General features: G+C 47.0%; 1 protein-coding gene across 1 annotated transcript; it reads right to left on the reverse strand.

Annotated features, from left to right (window-relative positions):
• Positions 1 to 6,590: 6,590 nt before the first annotated feature.
• On the reverse strand, positions 6,591 to 21,657 carry LOC142924758 (exosome complex exonuclease RRP44-like). Its single transcript, XM_076067567.1, has 10 exons — positions 21,545 to 21,657; positions 19,351 to 19,435; positions 18,385 to 18,512; positions 17,075 to 17,161; positions 16,467 to 16,623; positions 14,542 to 14,759; positions 14,269 to 14,437; positions 13,591 to 13,746; positions 11,918 to 12,040; positions 6,591 to 9,928 (listed from the first exon to the last, which is right to left on the reverse strand). Exons 1-10 carry the CDS (start codon positions 21,583 to 21,585, stop codon positions 9,851 to 9,853), a joined length of 1,242 nt encoding a protein of 413 aa, XP_075923682.1. The 5' UTR covers positions 21,586 to 21,657; the 3' UTR covers positions 6,591 to 9,850.
• Between the last annotated feature and the right edge of the window lie 1,630 nt (positions 21,658 to 23,287).

Genomic DNA, 23,287 nt, shown 5'->3' on the forward strand with positions numbered 1-23,287 from the left:
TGAGGGCGCGGAGGTGGCTATGTTAATGTGAGAGATTGGCATGTTAATGTAAGATCGCAGAGCTGCCGCCACGTCGAGGTCAGCACGCGGAAGGGGCTATGTTGGTGTGAAATTTGTTTCACCTGTTAATGTAAGATCGGAGAGCCGAACCTACGGGGAAAATAAAAACTAACATTGGAAGGTGGCAGGATGAGAACAACACCAGTTATGACTTAAACTGGTTGATGACGTTCTTCCAATGATTGCTGAGTTTGTACCCATCCTCTCAGTTGAAATTGTGACTGTGTCTGTATATGTGGATGGCTTCATGAACGAATTTTTATGATAGCCAGTGGGCTTACAAAGTACCTTCGTCTTAGAGAAATCAATTGGCGTGTGAGCCAAACGCATTAAAACAATGATCAGCCAAGGCTACTGTGTTGGTCCTACCATGTTTCAAATCTTCCTTATGCTCATGAACACAGTCCGAGACATGTCGGTTAGTTTCCCCAATGTAACTACTACCACAGACACGGCTTAGTTCGTAGACGCCAGGGTATTGTATATCAGGGACCCTGCGTGTCCGCAGGTGGTGGATAGTGGAACGACCTTCTGTCAACGTTAGCTGCAAAATACGCAGCAGCAACCCTGGCGGATAAGCAGTTGTGGACCAACCAGTGACAGCACCACCAGGGTGTGGTTAGGACTGAAAATGCCAATGGTTTTCCTCTTGAAAAGCGACATATACCCTTTAACGATGCTGCCACATAGCGAGTATAGGCCACCATTATAATAAGCATGTCTGCCACCAGCCATGGGTTAACAAGTCCTCAACGGCAGAGCAGGAGGAAGAAGATGTTAACATCTCAACAGCTGTGAAGGCGGACCAAGACTGCAGCAGAACGATATCTCCAATCGTGCTGGTCTCCTTGCCATTGGATTCATGGTCCCATTCTCTCAAGAACTGTGGAAGCTACTGTACAACAGCTTTTTGGCGTCATCTGGTCCAACACCATGTGAGACTAGGCTCTAACGAAAGCTGTCTTGGGTGTGGACCAATCAATTTCAAGGACAGTGCATACATTATCAGAGTTATGTTTTTTGTTTGCATTCCGACCGCAGGTATTGTGGTCAATGCAAACATGACTCCTTGTAAAAAAAAGGTGTCAGTTTTGTTGCCAAATAACAGTGTAAAAAAACAATTATTAGCTTCTCCACAATAAAATAAATTATGCACAGGCGTGTTTCATTAAAGGAACAACATCTTCTGACCCATTCAATACAATGTTTTTGGTGACCAGCTAGTGACGACGGGAGCATGATTGTGAAGTCTGGAAGCTTCTAGTGGCAACTACAAGAAGGTCGTCTAACACTCAGCAGAAACAAGAGTGTGTTTCTGCAGCTGTACCTGCGACTAAGAAGTCCTTTCAAATGATCCACTCTGCTCACCCCACGTGGGGAAGGAGCTAGGAAAGTGGCCCTAAAAATAGTCTGTCTCACTCCTTCCCGACTGGATAACCACGTTCAGAAGGATCCCCATTACTGTGGTGGAAACAAAACTAAAAGTCAGATAATTACCTTTGGGAACTGGAATGTCAGGACCCTTATGGACAACACTAAAAGTGGACGCCCAGAATGCTGCACCTTAATTGTGGTCCAGAAACTCAGACGACACAACACTGACGTAGCTGCCCTCAATGATACTCGACGAGAAGAGGAGGGGCAGCTCAAGGAACAAGGAGCTGGCTGTACCCTCTTCTGGAAAGGCAGACAGGAAGAATAGCGGCAGCTGCACAGAGTTGGTTTCTCCATCAAGAATGAACTTGATGATTGAGTGCCTCATGACTCTATGTCTCACACTGGTGGGGAGCCAATATTCTACTGTCATAAGGGTATATGCCCTGATTCTTCACTCCGATTATGAATGTTACATCAACCTTGATCAGGTCCTTTCTACTGTTCCTGTGGGAGACAAACTTATTCTGCTCGGTGATATGCATGCCAGAGTTGGAAGAAACATTAACCTCTGTAATGGAACCATCGGGAAAGAAGGAGTGGGTAAAGTCAATTCCAACGGCATCCTTCCCTTGACTAAATGCACGGAAAATGGAGTCATCATCATCAACACCCTGTTACGCCAGAAAAACAAATACAAAACATCATAGCATCATCCGTGATCTAAGCACCGCCACTTGATCGATTACGTCATTGTCCATGCCCAGGATCCCAAAGATGTCTGCATCATCCAGGCTGTTCTAGTAGCTGCTGGTGGCTGGACTGATCATCGACTCATCTGCTCAACCATGCTCATAAAGCTGGCTCCCAAGTGACGGCTTCATCGGAAGAGATGTCTACAGAAGATTAACATTGAAGCTTTATAGGACTCCATTAAGCAAGACCTCTTCCGCCAATGCCTCAATGAAAAACTGTCAAACTTGATTAACCAAAAGTGGGAGAATGTAGTTCGTCAGAGAAAGTGCTTCAATGATGTCCTCAAGTCCAACATGAAGAAGTGCTCCATCGACACTAACTCAAGGGAGTATCTTTCCCAGGATCACCTCAGATGGAGGCAGAGTCTATTTCAAGAAGCCAAACATTTTAAAACTTAACAGCAGAAACAGAAAAAGTGGGAATGGCGGAAACAACAGCCTGCAGCCTGACTAATGCAGTTCCACCCACCACTATTTCTGGACACATGTGCCAGAGTTGCGGCAGAATCTGTCGATCCCAGATTGGTCTCTTCAGCCATCTTTGGACCCACAGAAAATCCAAATTTTCTCTGGAAGGCAATCCTCGATTGCGAGGGAAAGCCTATGATGACACTTGGGTCCCTGGTTCCATTGAAAAGGACGCAGTTGGGTTCATATTTTCACTACCACCACACCGTTCCGGGCCCTATCCACTGCTATTTGTGACTCAGTCTATGGGCGTCTGAGTCTATGAGTTTGTATGTACAACGTTAGTTCATGGGCTTCTCTGGACAGACAAGATATTGGTAATACGAAGCCGTAATTTTCACAGCCCCGATGTGTTATATGTAATTTTTGTTGTGACTGAAATGATGTACATTATATAAGCGATATAGTTTGAAGAGTTGCGATGATTAGAAGGCTCGTGTAGGGGCTAATGTTGATCAAACTGTCGAATGTTTCCCTGCACTCAAGTAAACAAACACGAGAATGTGGAGCGCCATCTGCAGTTGGAAATGATGCGTCGATAGCTCAAGGAGCTGGAGAAAGCCACGGCCACGGCCTCCACCAACACCACCACTGCCTTCAACGCCATCCTGGCAACCACATGCAGTTCCGCCGCCACCACCAGGGATGCTGTTGGGAGATGCATCGACACCCCCACCCCGACTGCTTCTGGCATATTATTCACCCCCACCGCCATGGCGCTTGATGTTGGCAGATTCAGCCCTGCCCCCCGGCTGCTGCTGGCATCTCCAACACCGACACCACCACCCCGGCTGCTGCCGGGAGATCCAGCGCTGTCATCCCAACCCAGCTCATGCTGGCAGATGCACCTCTGCCTCCCCAGCTTTTGCTGGGAGATCCACCACCACCGCCTGTGCCAAATCCACCAGGTTCGGCAAATTGCGTAAATTTATTCGACAACTTCACTGGTCGGCTACTGCTGGAAGATCCACTGCCGCTACCCCTACATCTGCAGGCCGATCCACCACTGACACTCCTCGGTCTGTAGGCCGATCCACCACCGACACCCCTGCGTCTGCAGGCCAATCCACCGCTGCCACCTGTGGGTCTGCAGGCTGATGCACCTTCACAACTCCTGAGACTTCATATTCAATACTCGTTGAGAAATACAACTGAGATTATTGCATTACGTGTAGTCATTACACTTTCGGTGTTTTGCTTTCAATGGTGTTTGTCACGCCAAAACAAAGGTCACATGTTGCTTTCGGGAGGTTATAGCTGGGAGGGAGAGGACAAGTTTGGCAGAAAAGAACCAGAGCTTTGTATGAAGTGATAGGCCATGTAACTTTTATACAGCGCTATGCAGCTGAAAAAAAGGATATGCCACTGAACTAATTCAGAGTAAGACCTCCGCTCTGAAATCGGAGCTGGTTATAAACAACTGCCCAGATATGGGAATACCTCCACTCTTTCCACAACTACCTATCATGCGGAGTTGAGGGGGTGGAGTCCTTGAAGACATACAAAATATCAAGGCAGGTACTGCTTTGATTTATTTGGTAGGGCGAATGGTAAGGCCCTACCTCTTATTGGCATGATCCAGGTTCACCATCAGACTCTCCCACTCCTCGAAGTGAACAGCCATTACGAGATCATCACCAACATCATCAGCACACAGATCATCCGTTGTTCTCTCCTTCCAGATTAAGAAAAACCGTGGGGCATGTTACACGTTAACATTATTGATACATTACGATTCGTAGATCAAAGTAGATTTTAATACAATCAGTCCTCGCTTAGAATGCCCCCGTAGAACACCGATTCGTTACAGTGATAGGTGTGTGGCGAAATGTTCTGGACTGACTTCTACCACCAAGCCAGCTTCACAACATTTGCGGGTTTCTCCCGTTTCCTCCTACGTGCCGAATCCTGATGCTTGAAATTGTCCAAACATCTTAATGCAGCACGGAGCTAATAATGAGTCTCGAGACTCAATGTGGCTCTCCTGGGTACATAAAGGATTTTCTAGATTTGATTATATTTATTCATATGATTCAGCCTAGCAGCAGCACTGCGATGTGCCAGCCTTGCCACTGTGTCATGGTGGTAGTGGTGCTAAAACCGATTCGGAATAATATGTTCAGTACGCGTTGTGATTTTTTATTTTAAAAGTGTTAATCAAACGAGTTGCAGTGACATCATGGTCGAGTAAGCAGCAATGACCGCTCCAACCCCTACATTAGAACATTACCTTTTTCGACCCAACATAACCACTCGCTTTCCTGTTTGATAGTTTTCTTATTTTTCTACCTGGCCTCAGGCACTTTAAAGGGGGCCTTGGAAAGCTAGTTTTCTACTTTGGAGCTTCCTAGGGCGATCCACAGCCTCCTTAGGTGTAGGGTCCTCAGTAAGCAACTCGAGCCTGACCTCATGGCTAGGCCAAGGGGACCTTCCGCCTGTATCTTTGTGCTCCATGGAAGACAGATCCCCTGGGAAAAAAGCCATAGCTTTGTCTCCCCCCCCCGTTCAAGTTGACACCAGAGATCCCGGTGGCAGGAACGAGAGCTCTTACAAGCCCTTTTGTAAAAATAAAAAAAGAGAATACTGCCCTTCTTCGGGTCCTCAACGAGGTGTCGAGTAAGGTTTGCAGGAGGGTGAAGATTCAGGAGGCAGCCACATATGACCCTTCAGACTATGCTAGACGAGCAGAGCGGTGCAATGAAGACCTACGAAGCCAGGCTGCTGGAACCTGAGGAGGCTTACATCAGACTGGACTCTAAGAGACGGGAGTGCCAAGTAAACCATACGGCCTCCCGGAGGGGGTCGAGGGCAACGCTCCTCAAGATGCTCTATCCTACATTCGGCTACATCTGCTCGAAGCTCCGGCATTCCTCTCTACAACTGGGCCATCACCACCTACACGAGTCGGCGCTGCGCTGTGACCACGGCGTGCCTCCACGCGTGCCTGTCGACGGTCGTCCTCAAAACTGCCCGCATCGAACGCGAGCTCATCTCATTCGTATGGCAATGCTTGCTTCCCGCAGAGCAGACTCTTGTCCACAACCTCTCTCGCATAGATGTAGCGTAATAAATGCACATTCTTTACCGTCGGTATACTTACCTGCAGTTGCGGGCACAAGCCCATAGGGGGTACCACCCTGAGCTGGGGAAGGACAGAGAGAGCCAGGCCCCAGGTGAGGGGTTGGGGGGTTCTTCCAGAGCCCCCTGGAAGGTTCTAGAGAGGGGGCGGTACCGGGGGCGGAGAGCCCCCGAGAGGTGTATTAAAGGGGCACCTCTGGGACAGCTCGGGGCAGTGCTCCGAAGACGAAGAACAAAAGACCAGCCTAGCTAGGACCCTGGGACCCGACATCCTTATAAGGGTCGGGGGCCGAGCGCGGACCAGTGGTCAGGACCCGCATCTTGGCTGGGTCGGGTCAGAGTAGCCTCCCTAGCTAGGACCCTGGGACCTCGAGCCCGACGTCCTTGTAAGGGCCGGGCCGAGCTCGGACCAGTGGTCAGGACCCGCACCTTGGCTGGGTCGGGTCAGTTAGCCTCCCCTTGGGCACAGATAGCCAGAGGGCTGAGAGCCAGGTTTGATCAGTGCGAGGGCACGCTAGCCCAGAGGCTGTACCTCCCTAGATAGTGGGAGTTAAGGGGAGTTCTGTTCATAGTTACAAATAAACCGTGTTGCGTCTAAAGACGTCTCCAGTCTCCGTTCCGTGGAACCCACTACATATATATGTATTTTTATATTTTGACCACTGTGTGATAAACACGTTGCCTGCGTGCGGCGACGCTGGATGCTTTTCCCTCTTCCTTTTCCTCATCCCTTCACCACAGAATGAACACGGTAATGCGGTCATGCACCTCGGGGGGGGGGGGGGTCAGACATTTGTGACGATGTGTGACGAGGGGGAGGGGGGGGGTTCAGAAATGTGACGTCACATCAAAATGCGCAACTTTAAGTATAGAATTGTTATAACACTAATTGTTATACCACTCCTACAACATCAGTGCAGCGCCACGCACTACAATGGCAATAGTTGAAGCTTTGTTTTATTTTCAAAATGGAAATATGGTTTTGGGGGGTTGGCAGAGCTTTGTGACATCATATTTGAGGGGGGGGGTCTGACTTTTTGTGACGCCGAGTGACGAGAGGTCAAAAATTGCGTTACGTCATTTATGGACGGCCCCTCAAGTGAATGGCAAAATTGGTTTCGATTTACGTTGTTTCACTTACCGTCGTGTTTTTCAATGTACTAAATCGAGAACTTCAGTGCTTGGGGGATTTTGAAGCTGGCTCACCGCCTGGGCTGCTGCTGCCTTCCCACTCGGCTGTGGTTGCTCGAACCTCCGAGTCGTTCATAGCTCGTGGCTTCTAATATCGGAAGGAAGCGGTGATCGTCTTTGTTCGATGGCCAAGATCTGCTGCTGCGAGGATGACCGGAGTTTGCGTGATGATCGTTTATGCTCCTGGACACGAGATCAGCAAGGTGTGATGTTTCATTTGTGGGAGTTGCACCGCCTGTACGCGATCGCGGCTGGGGGGGGGGGGGGGACTCAACCGTCGACGCGCCCACCCGGGCCCCACGTTTGCCGTGAGGCACCATGAGGGCCTCCCCGACGGCCAGGGCCTCCACACGGTCGGAGTGGGCAGAGGCCGGCGTTCGACTGGTGGTTTGAAAAGAACATGGACAAACATTCGAGCTCACGCTTTTGCTTTGGCAACAATTTTCGTTAATTGGGCTCCGAGCGGCTCAACAAGCCTGGAAGCCGGCGCATTTAATCACCTCCGAGATCGAAATGTGGCAAATCGCATACTAATCAGGAGCAAGTTGGCCAAGGGATTGAGAATCAAATTTGCATGTGAAACGGCGGTGCAGGACTCGATTCGAAGGCGAGTGAATACTGCGCGGTGGTGCATTGCAAGTGGACATTATTATCATCCAACAGTGACCAGCATGGTCAAGTATGGTCAAACTAAACCTGACATCCAACATCACGTGGCCAGATGTTCATCCAGCAGTGGAAAACGTAACTTAAAGTAACCAAAATAACAGAAGATGCATGGAAAATAAATCGGTCTAATTTTGTATATAAACGCATATAACGCATGTGTACATGCTTGTAAATATACGATTCAGCTAAAAAATGTTAAACACATTTACACAAAGTCGCAAAGACATCAACTCGCTGAAATCTTTACCACTACTCCAGGAGCTTAGAATTATTGCCCAAGTACTGTATATACGTGAGCAAAGTTATAACCATTTACGAAACAATTTGAAAACGTGTCAATATTTTGTCAGAAATTATCTTTGCACGTCTAAAGGACAAGAGAAGCTGTAACGAAATGCGCATTTGTAAACGATTAAACCTTAAAATTTTCGGACACCGACATTTTTTCCAAAAACATTCCTTGTGTGATTGCACAGAGTCCGATGAGGGGTGGGGCAGCTGTGTAAAAAAACCTGAGGTGAAATTCTCCGTTAAACCGACGATTTAAACAGCAACAGCTCGGGAATTTTATACTCTGTTCTATGCAGCTGACCGCTGCCCCTTCATACAGTAAATGGCATCCTCACAAGAATAAGTAACCTAACATCCTTTGCAGGGAATCCTCTCGCGATAAAAAATATTCCATTTCCATCCATCACGAGACCCCTGCGGGTGTCACCGTGCACAATCATACTTCGAAGCTCTTGCTCGGATTCCCCAGAGCTTTGGCCTCCGAGTGGCCACCCTAATGGCCCACTCGATAGGCCAAACCTGGCACAATTGTAGGTTTTCAACTATAATACACGTTGTATGGGTTAGATCGTTTAAATATATAAATGTGTTGTTAAACCCACCACCACCCGACAGCCAATTAGTAAGGTTTGTCACGTAAACAGAACATGTCAATTCGTTACTAGTACTGTCCACCAGTGTGTTGGAGAGCAAAGCCACACCATTCACAATCTAAGTACAACATTTCGCCAGCACTAACTAGCTTCATCAGGCGACAGCCATCACTTGTGAGCACTTCTTTCGCGAATTGGGAGGGGAATCAATGAATGCATATGACTATGGGTATCCATTGCCGATTGGGTTATTTATATGTTAATCAACACACATTATGCATGCGCATTAAGGAACGAGGATTCTCCACGAATCTGGCTGTCGCCTGATGAAGCTGGTTGTAATTACTGGTGAAACATTGTACTCAGATTGTAAATGTTGTGGCTTTGCTCTCCAAGACACCGGTGTGATGTTACTAGTAACGAACTGGCACGTTCTGTTAATGTGAAAAACCTTTCGAATTGGCTGTGTCGGGTGGTGGCGGGTTTACTGACACATTTAAATATTTATTACGCGATCTAACCCAAAAAAACAGTGTTATGGATATTGGTCGCGAAAGCCTACGTGTTAAACTGGTTTTCAACTGTTAGATCAGTGGTAGCCGATATGTGAATCGCGATCCATGGGTGGATGATCACAAAAGATTTTGATTGTGGATTTTGGGACAAATAGGAATAAATACCTCTAATATAAAGCAATTATTGTTATAGCAGATGGCAAAACAAAATCCCCAACTAAGAATTAATGGATTAATAATATATATTTTAAACCAATAGATCGCACTATCACTTGGCATGTCTACAGTGTTCTATTAGTCGGTTAAATCCATCCGGGTAACTGTTGGTCATATATTGCTGGTAGATCACGGAACATGTTGAGATATACCAGAATGGATCACAGTGCTTTGTGGGTTGGACGCTGCTGCGTTAGTCAATAAACACCACCGATTCAGTAAACAATATTATTGTGAAATCACCTTCATCACAAGGGGGTCAGTGTCTTGGCTGGCAAAGAAGTGGGGCATAAGATATCCTAAACCTTTCATACATCTTGACGCGTATACACCTTAATTGGCTGATTGTACTGGTTGGCAAGGTAAAACTTCTAAATAAAAAAAAAAATTGCGCTACCATTTGAACCGCTGCGACAGGAGAACGAAGAACCGGTGACCTCTGGATTGCAAGTTCGGAGTGCAAACCGTCTGTCACTTCAGGGTAGCATTTCTCACAACCGCCACTGCTTTTTTTTTCAATTGTTCACCTCTGCTTGCGAGCACAATGTACACTTAATTAACTCTGAAGATGTAAAACCCAGAGTGTGTGCCCACTTATGCACCTCCTCCGACATGTTGTTGACACCGCATCCACGATACACTAGTGCTGTCTGGGTTTCTTAGGCCGGGGAGAAGGCGAGCCCCATGTGGTGGACTCCGCAGGGTTGTAGCCTGGAATCTGTGACAGCGGACACACAAATGGCACAAACGTACAACAAAGATAGTCACCCAAATAAGCCTTTAACAGACTGTGCTGCTGTTAGGCGGCATGGCCCACGAGGGGGTAAGTGGCCAACACCTCTCCCCAGTGCTGATGTTTACACACTGCACCAGGTACTCATTTAAGAAAGAGTTGACCTTGGGTAGGCAAAACAGCAGTTCAGATAATCCTCACTGGTGTTGGCGGTGAGTGGGAATTGGGTTGCCGGGTTCATAGCGCAGCATGCTAACCACTACACAAATGCTCTCACACACACACACATGCGAGAATTTCCAACACAAGTGATACGTTATTATTACACTTATTAACACTGAAAAACTTCGCCAAGTCTGAAGACTTTTGAGGAACAGGGGGAGAGAAGATGACAACTCCACACAGTAACACACTCTAGTTGGGAATCAAACCCAGTTTTCTTGCTGCAAGACGCAAGGGTTTACCAATGTGCCACCCTGCCGCCCATGGCGATACGTAAACTACCTTAATACCAGTTTCAACGCATGCTTATTTTTAGATATGGGAGGAAACCAGAGAACCCGGAGGAAACCCATGCAGAACAGACTCATGGAGTTTTGTTAAGAAATCTGATATTTACCAAGGCTCCCACACCCTGACTTAGCTTGGTATCTTGAGAACTCGCATTCATCAACAACAGCCCCAAACGATCATTTAAATAGGTCACGTTTCAGATAATGGCTCTTCTTTTGCAATGAACTAGGGCCATAATAAAAATCTATTTTATACAGCACCTTGCATATTGAAATATCTCAAAAAAGCACTGGACATTAAAAAACTACTCAAGTATAGATACAAGCCAATAGAAATGAAGTAAAAGCCGATAATACCAATGATGACAGTGATACTGACACTTTACACAGCATGCAAAATGCAATAAAAGCTAATCATAATGATTCCCCTCACAGTAATAACCAATCAGAATCCAGGAAAAGCCAATTAATAACGACGTTTTCAAGCTGGATTTAAACACACGGACAGTCACAACTGATATAGGTAGGGATAGTGTCCCATAGTCTTTGGATATACAGTCTGTTCTATAATACGGTAGTTGCGTACCTCAAGAACACCACGTTTTGGAAAAATCGTGTTATAATAAATAATATATATGATATGGGGTAAAGCGCAGTCCGCAATAACGCGTGAGATGCGTAACACAGGCTGAACAAAGACTAAGGAACGTGGGTAGCATCTAGAAGCATCCAGCAGCATCCCGCCTTGTGTGATGCTACGCCGAGGCAGCCGTTACAACCGCTTATTCCTACTCGCGGGACGTAGTTCCATTCATTCAACCCAGTTAAATCCAGTTCGGATCCGCGTTATACACAAAATGCGTTCCTTCATACATTCATCATCGCGTTATATCCAATTTGCCAGTTACAGGAGGTATAGGACAACAGACTGCAGCTCAAAATGCTAGCTATACATATATTTATTTTATTCCTGTGTTATAAGGGTATTACGTTCAGGGGCTAAATGCCAATGTATGGGTCTGATAGCCACGGGAGAGCCTCAGGAGAGGGTTTGTGTCATCTTGCCACCCCCTCCATTGAAGGAGCGCAGACTACAGTGGTGTAAAATGTGGTCCATAGTTTGGGTTGCATGGCCACAATCGTACAGTAGCTTGTTTTTAATGCACTGCTATGTATCTGTATGAGTCTCTATGAATCTCTAGGAATCATAATGGGTCTCTCTGTATCTCCTATGTATCTCTGTGTCTCTGTGGGTTTACTATAGGGTCCCACAGTTTGGGTTGCATGGCAACAAGCGCTATGCTGTGGCTTGTGTCATTAATTTTCGGCCCGCTGACGTTCCGATGTGGCGAGCGTTTGTTTTTTGTGCACTACTGCTGGCGCAGCAAGCAGCAACAGCAGCATGGTCACAATACAAATCGGTGGTATTCCGAGGTTTCGCGTCGCGCCGCACGGTGAGTACCTCCGGGCGGACGAGGTGCATGCGGATCTGCTGGTGCTGCAGGTTGGACGAATCCAGCGACACGCGCACGCACACCCGGTCGAACATGTTCAGCGCGATGCCCTCCACGCACAGCGTGGGGCCCTACACAAAACACAAAGACATATCTCCAATGTAGCCTTAACAGACTGTTAGGGCAAGTGCTGTTGGCGAGGAGCACAGATGAAGGCGGGCACGGCACACAAGGGGGTGGGTTGCCAGCGCCATGCCCGGCCGCCTTTGTCTCCCCAGTGGCGATGTTTACACACCGCACCAGGCATTCAATTGAGTTCCGAGTCAACCTAGGGGAGGCCCAGGACCGGTTCAGATAATCATCACTGGTGTTGACCGTGTGAAGGAATCGAACCCAAGTCGCCAGGATCGTAGCGCAGAGCGCTAACCGATACACTACCGCTGACTGCTCTCTGCCAAGTGCCCTGCACACAAGCACGGATTGACGTAAACCCAACGTTATTATTCATACTATTACATGGGTCACTCAGAAAAGCCTCACTGATTCTTAAAACGTTTGCCTTCAAGGTCACTGCTACGCCTTTGTAAAAGGAGGCGAACGATTGATATGTGCTCCCCAAATAAGTAATTTGCATGTAATTTGCCAACCTTGGACCATGATGCTGGCACACGAATAACGTTACAGGATCTTTTAACGTCCACTGTTAAAGCGGATAGCCTGTAAATATTTTACGCTTAATACACACCACAGTATTAACCGGAGTGGCCACCGAGTTTGAAACGCAAACCTCCACAACACACAGCGAATGCAATACCGCTTGGGTCACCTCACCGCGAGCTGAAAACCAGGCAGGAGAAGCCGATGGCTGCAATGACCAAACCAACCGAGGGATCGTGATGTGCGGGCCAGCCAAGGAATTTTAAAGCCTTATTTGACCATCATTAAGGAGTAGATGTACAATTGCAGTTAAAAACATACCTAAAATATGGCTGCAAATGTTGACCCTTTTGAGCTTCTGGTCCAAATTAGGCTGTGTGCATTATCCACGCAGAGTGACAATGTAATGCGGCATGCAAGGTATGCTGGAAAGGACTGGATCCACTGGTCACAAATGTGCTTTTTGCCATCTAGAGATCACTTTTTGCATCAACTACTATTTCCCTCATTTGTTTTTATTCTACAAGTACTTTTCTGCCCTTTGAGTTTCTCATTGTTTACAGAAAGCATTAGATTTTCTCTATAATTCTTCCGAATCTGAGGGATTTTACTGTATTTTTAATGTGATGTCCTCTCCGTGACAATACGGGCTCAATCATGGCAGTTATTTCCAAAGCATATTTAATTGTGACCGTTTTATATTTGAAACGCATTTACATCATTTAATTCAGTTTCAGTTTATTTTGGTATAGCCCTGTGAGCCATCCGGCTCTAATGTATCCACCGGTGTAACTTCCTCTGTAATAGTCCACACTGCCAAATGGCAAAAAGAACGGAGCTTCGTATCTCACTGCGTTCTTCCACCTTAAACCAAATGTGTCTGTGTGTCTGATAGAAACCTAATCGTAGAGAGATGGTCAGGGGGCTTGGGTCCCAGTGCATTAAGCCAGTCCTGGGTTTAAATGCAGAATTCAGCCGTTCGGGAAATGCCAATGCCTCCCGGTTAAGTGAACACATGCCCTACCTCCTCGTCGAAGGTAACGTTGAGCTTGAGATCTTTGGAGTCAAAGAAAACCGTCCCCTCCAAGCTGTACTTGGGAATGAGCACCACCACGGCGTTCTTGCGCGCAAACAGCACGAAGCCCTCTTCGCTCACCACTCCCTTGCTCTTGAAGAACAACTGAGACCACAACAACAACAGCCGTTAATCACCGCTACGTGGCCAAGAGCAGACAAACGCGCATCACTTACCAAGCCCATAATTATTTAACAAAATTTAAGGTAATTTTCTGCATCCCCCCGCTAATTTATTCCAGTTGTGCTATTGGCATCATGTCATGGGGATTATTTTGAGTTCAATCGTGAAGGTACAATGTCAATTGTATTGACTATAATCCTCCATCACCTGACAGAGCCAATCAAATAAAGTTGTCACATCATGGGCAAATGTGCCAAGTGACCAGGTTTTTCAGCAAACACAGAAGAATGCTGAAAAGCAATGTCAAGTGTAGCCAACCAGTACAGCCACGGCACCACCACACGTAAGCGTGCGAATAGAAAACAATTTATTCTTACTACACGCACAATACGATGCCTGCTTTCGTGACCTTAAAAATGGTTTTCAAGAGACGAATGGACGCATTATGAGGTGCCTAAGCACACGCCGTGCAAGCTCCACGTGGCCCACACTTCCGCCTCCCACCTGCGTGTGGAAAGCTACAGACGAGCGTTGGGCGTACTGCGCCATCTTGTGGCGGTAGTTGAGGTTGTTGCAGAGCTGCAGCTGCTTCTGCTTGTCGGTGAGCGCCGGGTACGTGGGGTCGGCGCCCACGCACACGGCCAGCAGCCGGTGCACAATCACATCCGAGTATCTGTAACGGTACAGGGAGACAACAACAACAATATTCACATTTGTTGTAGCCTCTATTTAATATGAAGATTAAATTTACAGTAGATACAGGCCAGAGCACGTCACCGTCGAATGGGCGACGTGAAGTGGGTGTAGATGGCGGTGGCGAGCCCGTAGTGGTGGGTGTCGGGCTCCATGCCGGAGCAGAAGTAGATGGCCTGCATCATGCAGCGTGTGGCCAGGATGCGCAGCAGAGTGTTGAGGTATGGTGGCGCTCCCGGCACCGCCGCCCGGTCCAGGGACTCGGCCAACGCCTTAGCCGAGTCCACCTGGATCTCGATGTTCTGCGCAAAAAAATCGGGCACACCGGCGTTTGTGAGGTGACTATCCCGCACGTGGCTTGTAGTTCAGTGCTGGGGAAGCAGCAAGGGTTGTGGTGTATTGGAAAGAAAACGTTATTCAGCGCACTTCCTGTGGGCATTCAGGTTTCCATAACCTGGCTTGCCAGGAGAAGGCAGTACAGCAAGTGGATCAATCTACATCTGGCACAGTGCCTGGCTGCCTTCCAGCGTTGTCTGTGGTTCGTCACACCTTTTGAGTTGTTCTGCCTCTAAGGGCGAGTGGAAATTATACGGCTACATCTCAAGATAAAGGTAAAAGGTGCAGCCCTGCAATTGCTCGCTCAGGCCAATACTGACATCGTTTCAAGACACCTCTGCTTCACAGTAGGGGGTAGCACATTCCCACCCATTTTGAGCATAATGTTCATCACAATAAGTCGACCTGATATTTCAACATTTCAGTGCTGGAATGTATCTAAAATTAAATACAGTACTACATTTATCGTGATGGTTTTTTGTTGCTTATTTCTGTGGAGTAGCTGGGAAACGAGCCGAGTCCTTCAACTCCCTACACTTGATAACACAGTATGTTCAATGCGGCTGCTGGATTTTGAAGCCAGGGTCCCAGCTGTAATCTCTGGGTCATAGGGTGACCCAGGTGACCCTTGCAAATGAGACTATTATGGTCTCTTGAGTTCTCACCCGGTTAAACCAAAAGACCTCAAACAAAAATTTGAGCCACACGGCGACCTCTGAATTCCTTGCGAGGAGGATGATATTGAAGGAAGGTTAACAGCAATCTAGAGACAGTAGAACCCCTCTTAAAGACGGTATTTGGTTCCACGAACACGAGCATTAAAGGATTTGGTCATTAAGCGAGTATAGGAAATACGTGTTAAAAGCTTAATTCGTTCTGATAGCATCGAAAGTTTCCCTTGTTCACCCAACAAACGTACTTTCTAATATTTAAACAATGGATATTAATACATAAAGATACTAACATTATAAACACATCATATTAAAATAAACACTGTTAATAAATGCATTAATTCATTTTGATTTAAAGATTTAGTGACTGCAGGGATTCATATTCTTGGTTCTTTCGGTAAATTCACGTAGAAGGGAAACAATAAAATAATAAAAATATAAAACAATAAAATTCTCACGACGTTTCGACTGCAACACAAGCAATCATCATCAGGTGTGAAAACCACAACAAGAAAATGTGACAAAAGTGGTGGTTATTTTAACGTTAGCACCACGGAGAGAGATTTGATAAACCATTTCGGGTCTTAATTGATTGATCACGCTTAAGGTGGCTGTCAGAACGCATCCATTATTTTTTGTCTCCCCCCTCCTCTTTTCCGAACATAGTTGGACTCGTCCATCTGAACAAACTGTCAAATCTCTCTCCGTGGTGCTAACATTAAAAATAACTGCCACTTTTTTCAAATTTTCTTGTTGTGGTTTTCACACCTGATGATGATTGCTTGTGTTGCAGTCGAAACGTCGTGAGAATTTTATTGTTTTATATATTTTTTTATTTTATTGTTTTCCTTCTACGTGGCATTAATTCATATTTATTGTACCTACAACAGCTCGTCGTTAACAGGGAAATGGTCGGTTAAGCCTACACATTGAGCTCTATGGAGGCCCGTTGTTAAGCGATTAGTTAACAAGGGTGGTCGTTAAAAGGGGTTCTAACTCTACCTTTGATTTCGCCGCCTTCACCAAGATGTCGTAGTTGGAAGGCGGAGGCGCCGGATGGCGTTGGAGCAGCGCACACTCGGGGAATTCGCCTACGATGCGCTCCGCCACGGAGATGTTGGCGAGCAACATGAACTCCTCCACCATCGAGTTGGTCTCCCTGTGTACACGCACCAGTTTCCGCCACCACAACACATCAACCACAAGGGTCAAGAATCTTTATCTTAGATTATTTTGCCGATAATAAATTTCCTACGTGATAAGCCACTTTGTTCAGCTATCGTTTGTGGTCAGGGTTTTACTTTTGTTATTTTGTTGTTTCTCTTCAACGTGACTTTACCGAAAAAACTAAGAATAAGATAAAAATAGTTTAGTTTTATTTGTATATTTGTTTAAGTTATTTGTTTACCTTTCCAATACTTTGCAATCCTAACGTGTGCTTGTATTGTTTGTTGTTGTAACGTTGTGACCTGCCCCAACTGGACATCTGTGAAAAAAGAGCTTTATAGCTCATCGGATTCTTCCAGTAGAAATATATTTTGATTCTGATAGAGAGATCTGCACAACAGTCGGATTGCAGTCATGGGAGGTGTCTTGTTGACGAGACTCACTTGAGTTCCTTGGTCTGCAGGTCGATCGGGTCGTGGGTTTCGCTGTCCATGTGGAATCGGACTTCAGGGGCTGCCAGAGTCAATGCCCTACGGGTGGAGAAGGGACATGAGCGAGTATCATGTCCAGCCAAAACAACACAGAATCTTAATATAAGACACTTCACAAACTCAGATATTTGAGTTGAACATGCACAGCTCGTTAAGTCAATCCACTGCTGGATGAGGGCCGCCCCATGTCATGCGGGTCGTGGGGTGGTACTTAACCGTGGTGGTCAGTACGCTTTGGCAAAGGTGGGGGAGCACAGACATGGGAGCATTAAGAAGAGTAAAACAATTTGTGTCACTGCATTGTCCTCTATTGCCCACAATGTAGCCCCGCAGCAGCCTGTAACACTCCAATTTAAAAGGATGTTATTAACCAGGTAAAACCTTAACTTCTTTATTGTTGCCTTCATTTCCGCATCTCCAGCTTCTTCAGCCTCCCACTCCCAGCCCCGCTCACTTCCCCCCCCCCCCGGCATTTTGCCGTGCTCGCCCCTTTAATCCCTCTAGCAGCACCCCACTTCCCCTATCCCACATCCCCCCTCTCTATCTCTCCCCCCTTGCTTCCCAACACTCTCTTACCTATATAGCCTCTTGTTACAACAGCCCTTTTTTGCCCACTTCAGCAATTTTTTCTGTCTGTGGTTGTCCCACCTGAAGAAGGACGCTTGTGTTGCGCCCGCAACGTCGTGATTTAATTTAGTTATTTTATAGTTTTACCTCCAGCGCTGTCCTACCAGACAGTCTCGCCCCCTTCACCTGATGAAGGCCGCTTGTGTTGTGGCCGAAACGTCGTGAGAATATTATTGTGTTATGTTATTTTATCAATTTATTATTTTATTCTCATTCTACGTGACTTTACCGAAAGAACCAAAGAAGAGGAGGTTACCTACGTGACTTTACTGAAAAAAAAACAAAGAGTATGAATCCTGTAACACTTGTTTGTGCATGGTATTCACCCAAGCCTCATGCATCATGGGGTCAAAAAAAGCTACAGGTGCAGCCTTGCAATTGCTTGCTCAAGCCACTGCTGGAAGAAGGGGGCTCCCATAAGAGGGGGCCCCTCTAGAGATACACCCTTTTACAGTCCCTCTCAATGTATTTTAGCCTACTCTTTCACGCTGGCCGGATGTCTTAGAAGACACGGGAGTAACCACACTTTACCGCGCCACAGGCGACCTGCCGATCGACTAAATGTGGTGCACCCATTAATACTGCTCAGCGCTCCAGAGGCGGTGGAGGGGATGAGGATCTTGACAATGAGTTACCCGTTTTGAATGCGCCTCTGCTTGAGGATCTTGGCCAGGGAGTTGAGGCCACGCAAGCTGCTGGTGACCGGGTCCTTCCGCCCGGCGTCATCCATCATTAGCTGAGCCTCTGCGTACGTCAGAGACGCCTGCGGGGATACGATGAACACACCACGGGTGAATCATGGGGTCCTCGCAATTACACAATGCCCACGCCTGATCCAAGCCCAAGCCAGAACTCAACAGATGTCTACGTGGCTCCCGATGACCACTGAGGGTTACGCTCACCCAAAGACAGCAAAATTGATATTTTTTGAATTCTCAAAGCTGGAATTTAACCAAATTTAGTGCAATGTAATTTGGTGGTTTTTTGTGCAGTGAGTTTAACACGTAGGCTTTCGTGATCAATATCATCCATAATACAGGTTTTTTGGGCTAGATTGTGTAAATACATGTGTCGTTAAACCCGCCACCACCCGACACAGCCGACTAGTAAGGGTTGTCACATAAACAGAACGTGGCCAATTCGTCACTTGTACAACACACCGGTGTGCTGTACTCGTGACGAATTGGCATGTTCTGTTTACGTGACAACCCTTATTAGTTGGCTGTGTCGGGTGGGGGTGGGTTTAATGACACATTTACATATGTATACGATCTAACCTAAAAAAAAAACCTGTGTTTTGTGCAGTGATTGTTGACTGGACAGAGACCATCAACTCACTACTTTCATGTTCTACCTCGCACCTCCGATTAGCACAGTTGGCTACGTACGGTGCAAAAGAAGTTCAACATACATACTGCCACTTGTGAACCCGGTTCTTCTCGCTCCACTTGTGAACCCAGAGGTGCAAGCTCAATGCTCTGACCTCTCAGCCATCCGGAAACCTCAACTGCACCAACATAGCAAGGCATCGATACAATAAACGTGAAAGCAAACGAGAGTTTTACAAAAACTGAACGTCTGTGGGGGTGGGGGGAAATCACCTTGGAATTGATGATGCTCTTGGTAAAACGTGTGCTCACGATCTCATCCTTTGGAGTCATCTCCCATATGCACGAGAACGCCAGCCTGCACGCGCACAGCACATGCACCGTCGCCATTCACCGTCGAGTGGCGGAGTCGTCATTGGAGTGGTGCAGGGTGTTCACTCAGGAAAGCCTCGCAAAGTCTCGAGACTCTTTTTCAGGAGGGTCTTGCCAAGTTTTTGGTAGTCGAGTCATTCTTTCAGCAGCGGGATGTTTGGCCAAATACCGGTTTGGGTTGTTACAAATTATTCAACTGGAATATATACGTAGCAACCATTGTTCGACTGCAAAAGCTTTGCAGTACCCTCCCGAAGTTATGAGATTCAGTGAGGCTTTCCTTGGTTAAGGACCATAGTAGTAATAACACGTTTATGTTAGCGATGAGAGGAAACCTGATAACCTGGAGTCAACCCATGCTAAATAGGGGGAGAACATACAAAATCTACATGGAAAGGCAACCAAGTCGGGCATCAATCCTAGGCCATTCTTGCTGTGAGACACGTGTTACTATTGTGCCATCCTGGTTTGGCTGCTTATGTATGTACACATGCTTGTGTGGATCTGTACAATGACACTTTAACAGTGCCACGCATCATGGGATTACATGTGCACCTGGCAACAACGCACGTTAGCTGCTGAGTATGGGTTGCAATGTGCGCACTCGCGAGTTAACAGTTGTTGGTGCATCTCGACGGTCGATGTTGGATCTCAACGAACACAGGTTTGAGCTCAATAACTCTGGCACCATATCAATCCTCTGCAGGCACACAAACACATAAACGCAAACACTTCTCTGTCAATAAACACAATCTGGCGAATACATATGCACCAACTCAACGAGTGTTTTGCAAGCAAACCCACACATGATTAAGTCGCCTGCAGGTAACTGTTCAGCAAGGAGATGTTTTCGTGAATGCCAGTTAAGATTGTATGGGTTTTATTTAGAGGAAATCTGATGAATGCAGAGGAAACCCATTCACTAACAGGGAGGAGAAGACGCCTTCTACTAGACGTCTGTCGGAAGTCGCTCACTCCACATGCATGTATAACCTCCACCATAGCCACTTCAACCAAAGCACAATAATGTGAAATGAAATGCACATCCATTACTACCTGGTGCATTCATTGTGAACCAGGCATTCGGTCAGTGACGTGGACACTTAGGCCAGTGGGGTCTTAGCCATGGCTTGGCTCAGGCTTGGCTCTCGCGCAAAATGCATTGAGATTATTTCTATTATTTTGGCTGCTATAAATGTGCAAATGATGGGCCACTTTGTTGAGCTATTCATTTGTGGCCAGGTCACTAATCAAAAATAAATCAATGCCTCAGTGGGCTTTGCCTGGTAGGATGGGGATGGTTTCGTTGTATTTGTTTGTGTTTGGGTTATTTGTTTATCTTTCTTGTACTTTGCACTACTATTATGTTGTTTCACTGTTTGTTGTTGTAACGTTCTTACCCGACTCTACTGGACATGTGAAAAATAGCTTTATAGCTCATTGGATTCCTCCAGTATAAATATTCTGATTCTAATTCTCAATAAGCCACATCAAATCAACACTTAAAACCTCAGCTGCCTCTAAGCATGGTTCCAGCCCTGAGCCTCTGTGTCTCTTGTGCCTCCTCGTATATCTCTGCATGCTCCCAGCCACGCTCAGAATTTCCGTGAGCTGAGCCTGAGCCAAGGCACAGCTGAGCCACTCATACTTCTTTGGAGGCAACGGAGCAGATCAAGCCAGAACCGAGCCATTTTGAAGTCAGTCCTGAGCCGAGCAGAGACCAAGAATACGGGCACTAAGGCAACAATGTTTGGAAACTTAATAACGGGAATATTGTCCACCCCTTTGTCAATCCACTGCAGGATGAGGGCTTCTCCATGCCGTAATTGGTCGCGATTGTCATTTGACCTTGCTTTATTACGATGGTCAATGCAGGTGGTGAAGGGGAGAACTTGGGCAGTTTTTTTAGATATCACTCTGTACCGGTGTTAGCCATGACTGGAACTAAACCAGCTTGACAGGATAAATGTGCAGTGCACTTATCATTGTGCCACTAAACTCCCCTTGTCACCTCCGCTAGCATTGACAAAACCATGAAAGGAATAGGCACGAATTACCGCGACCGTGACCACGATTACCACCACCAAATGAATACCTCGGTGTTCCCATTGTCGAGCGGTTTGCAGTGTAGGGCATCGTCGATGTCTGTGCAGCCTGGAGGATCCACACTGCAGATGGACAACGCACGGAGGTCCTCCCTGCCAGCCTGGTCCTTGTACGGGACACACACAGCACCAGGTTCAACAAAACGCTGCCTTACAACAAACAAAATACAGGGTGAGCCATACATGGGTAAACCAACTTCATGCTAATGGCGTTCTATCTTCTCAATAGGCGACTGAATATTTTGAAAGTACAGTCCGTTCTCCTATAACTCTGCGTGTTTTCATATCGTGAATTAGATATAATGCGATGAATGCATTAGGGAACACATTTTTTTCATAACATGGATGCGAATTGGATAAAAGGCGATCGAGTGAACAGAACTGCGTTGTGCGAGGCAGAATAAGCGGTTGTACGGTTGCCTCGGTGTAGCATCACACAAGGCGGGATGTTTCTGGATGCTTCTAGATGCTACTCACGTACCCGAAGTCTTTGTTAAGCCTGTGTACGCATATCACGTGTTATCGCGGACTGTGCTTTACCCTATATTATTTATTATGCGATTTTTCCACAATTCGGTGTTGTTCAGGAACGCAAGTACAGCGTTATAGGAAAAAAGTCTGTAGTCCCCTTGCTCCATTTATTTCTGTACTGGACCATCTCCACGGCTACTGCAGAGTCCTCCATATCCTGGCTCACCACTTTGATCCGCATCTCTCGAGGCCTGCCTCTCGGGTCTCCGCCCTGGTGCTTCCATAAGTCCGTCGCCTTCCTTCCTCCGATGTGAATTTCCTCTCTTCTTACGATAATGTGTCCGAGCCATCGACTTTCTTTCAGGTCGACGGCTTTTCTATATCCGGTCTGCGGTAAAGGTGTAGAGCCCCGTGGCTTCTCGTTTATGCCAGTGCAGCGGAAGGACCTCGACTGGAGGGAGAGCTCCAGAGAGGCCCTCTAGAAGGTATTCTACGCAGGCCAAACATCTTGAAACTATTGAGGTTTGACAGCACGATGATGATGATGGGGGGTGTTTTCGCATTTGTCTATTGTCAGGGGCCTATACGTCGGGGATCCACACGTCATTGGCCACACCAAAGGCCACCCAGGGGCCACCAGTGGCCCGTGGGCCTTGTAATAAAGAGCACTGAAGTAAAGGATTCTCACATGCACGACCGAACACACCAACACACCGCAGGCGTAAGAATTGAACTCAATCGATGAATTGACATATCGTCACATGTCTCATGCGTACCTCTGCTGTGATGCTGAACGTGGGAGGGGGCAGGCATGCAAGTACGGCCTGGCTGAAGGGCTGGTGTGGCACGTCGTGCTCCAGCAGCAGCACCTCTGTCTCCGTCTCCTTATCCCCACATTCGCCCAGAGAGCGCACAAAATGGCCCTGCACAAGCACACCGACGATTAGCACGGTTGTCTACGTATGGTACGGAAGAAGTTCAACATGCATATGCACATACGTGGCCAATCGTCACCGGTATCCCTGTTCCACCGGTACATTGGAACCCAGACAGCGCAGAGCTCTCGAGGTGTCTGTGGTCACCCACTGGCTTTTTGCCGTGTTGAACCAGAACCAAACCGTGATATGCTGGCCCCACAAGGCATCCAAATCTATCCGGGGGCCGAGGAAGGCCAGGGGCGGGGCTAGAGACACGTTAATTGTGTGACGGCAGTCGGTACACCACGGGGACGTGGCACCACAGCGTCATCTGCATGTGCCTAG

This window comes from Petromyzon marinus, chromosome 16 (assembly GCF_048934315.1).
Source record: "Petromyzon marinus isolate PM22_M1 ecotype Great Lakes invasive population chromosome 16, UKy_Petmar_22M1.pri1.0, whole genome shotgun sequence".
Lineage (NCBI taxonomy): Eukaryota > Metazoa > Chordata > Hyperoartia > Petromyzontiformes > Petromyzontidae > Petromyzon > Petromyzon marinus.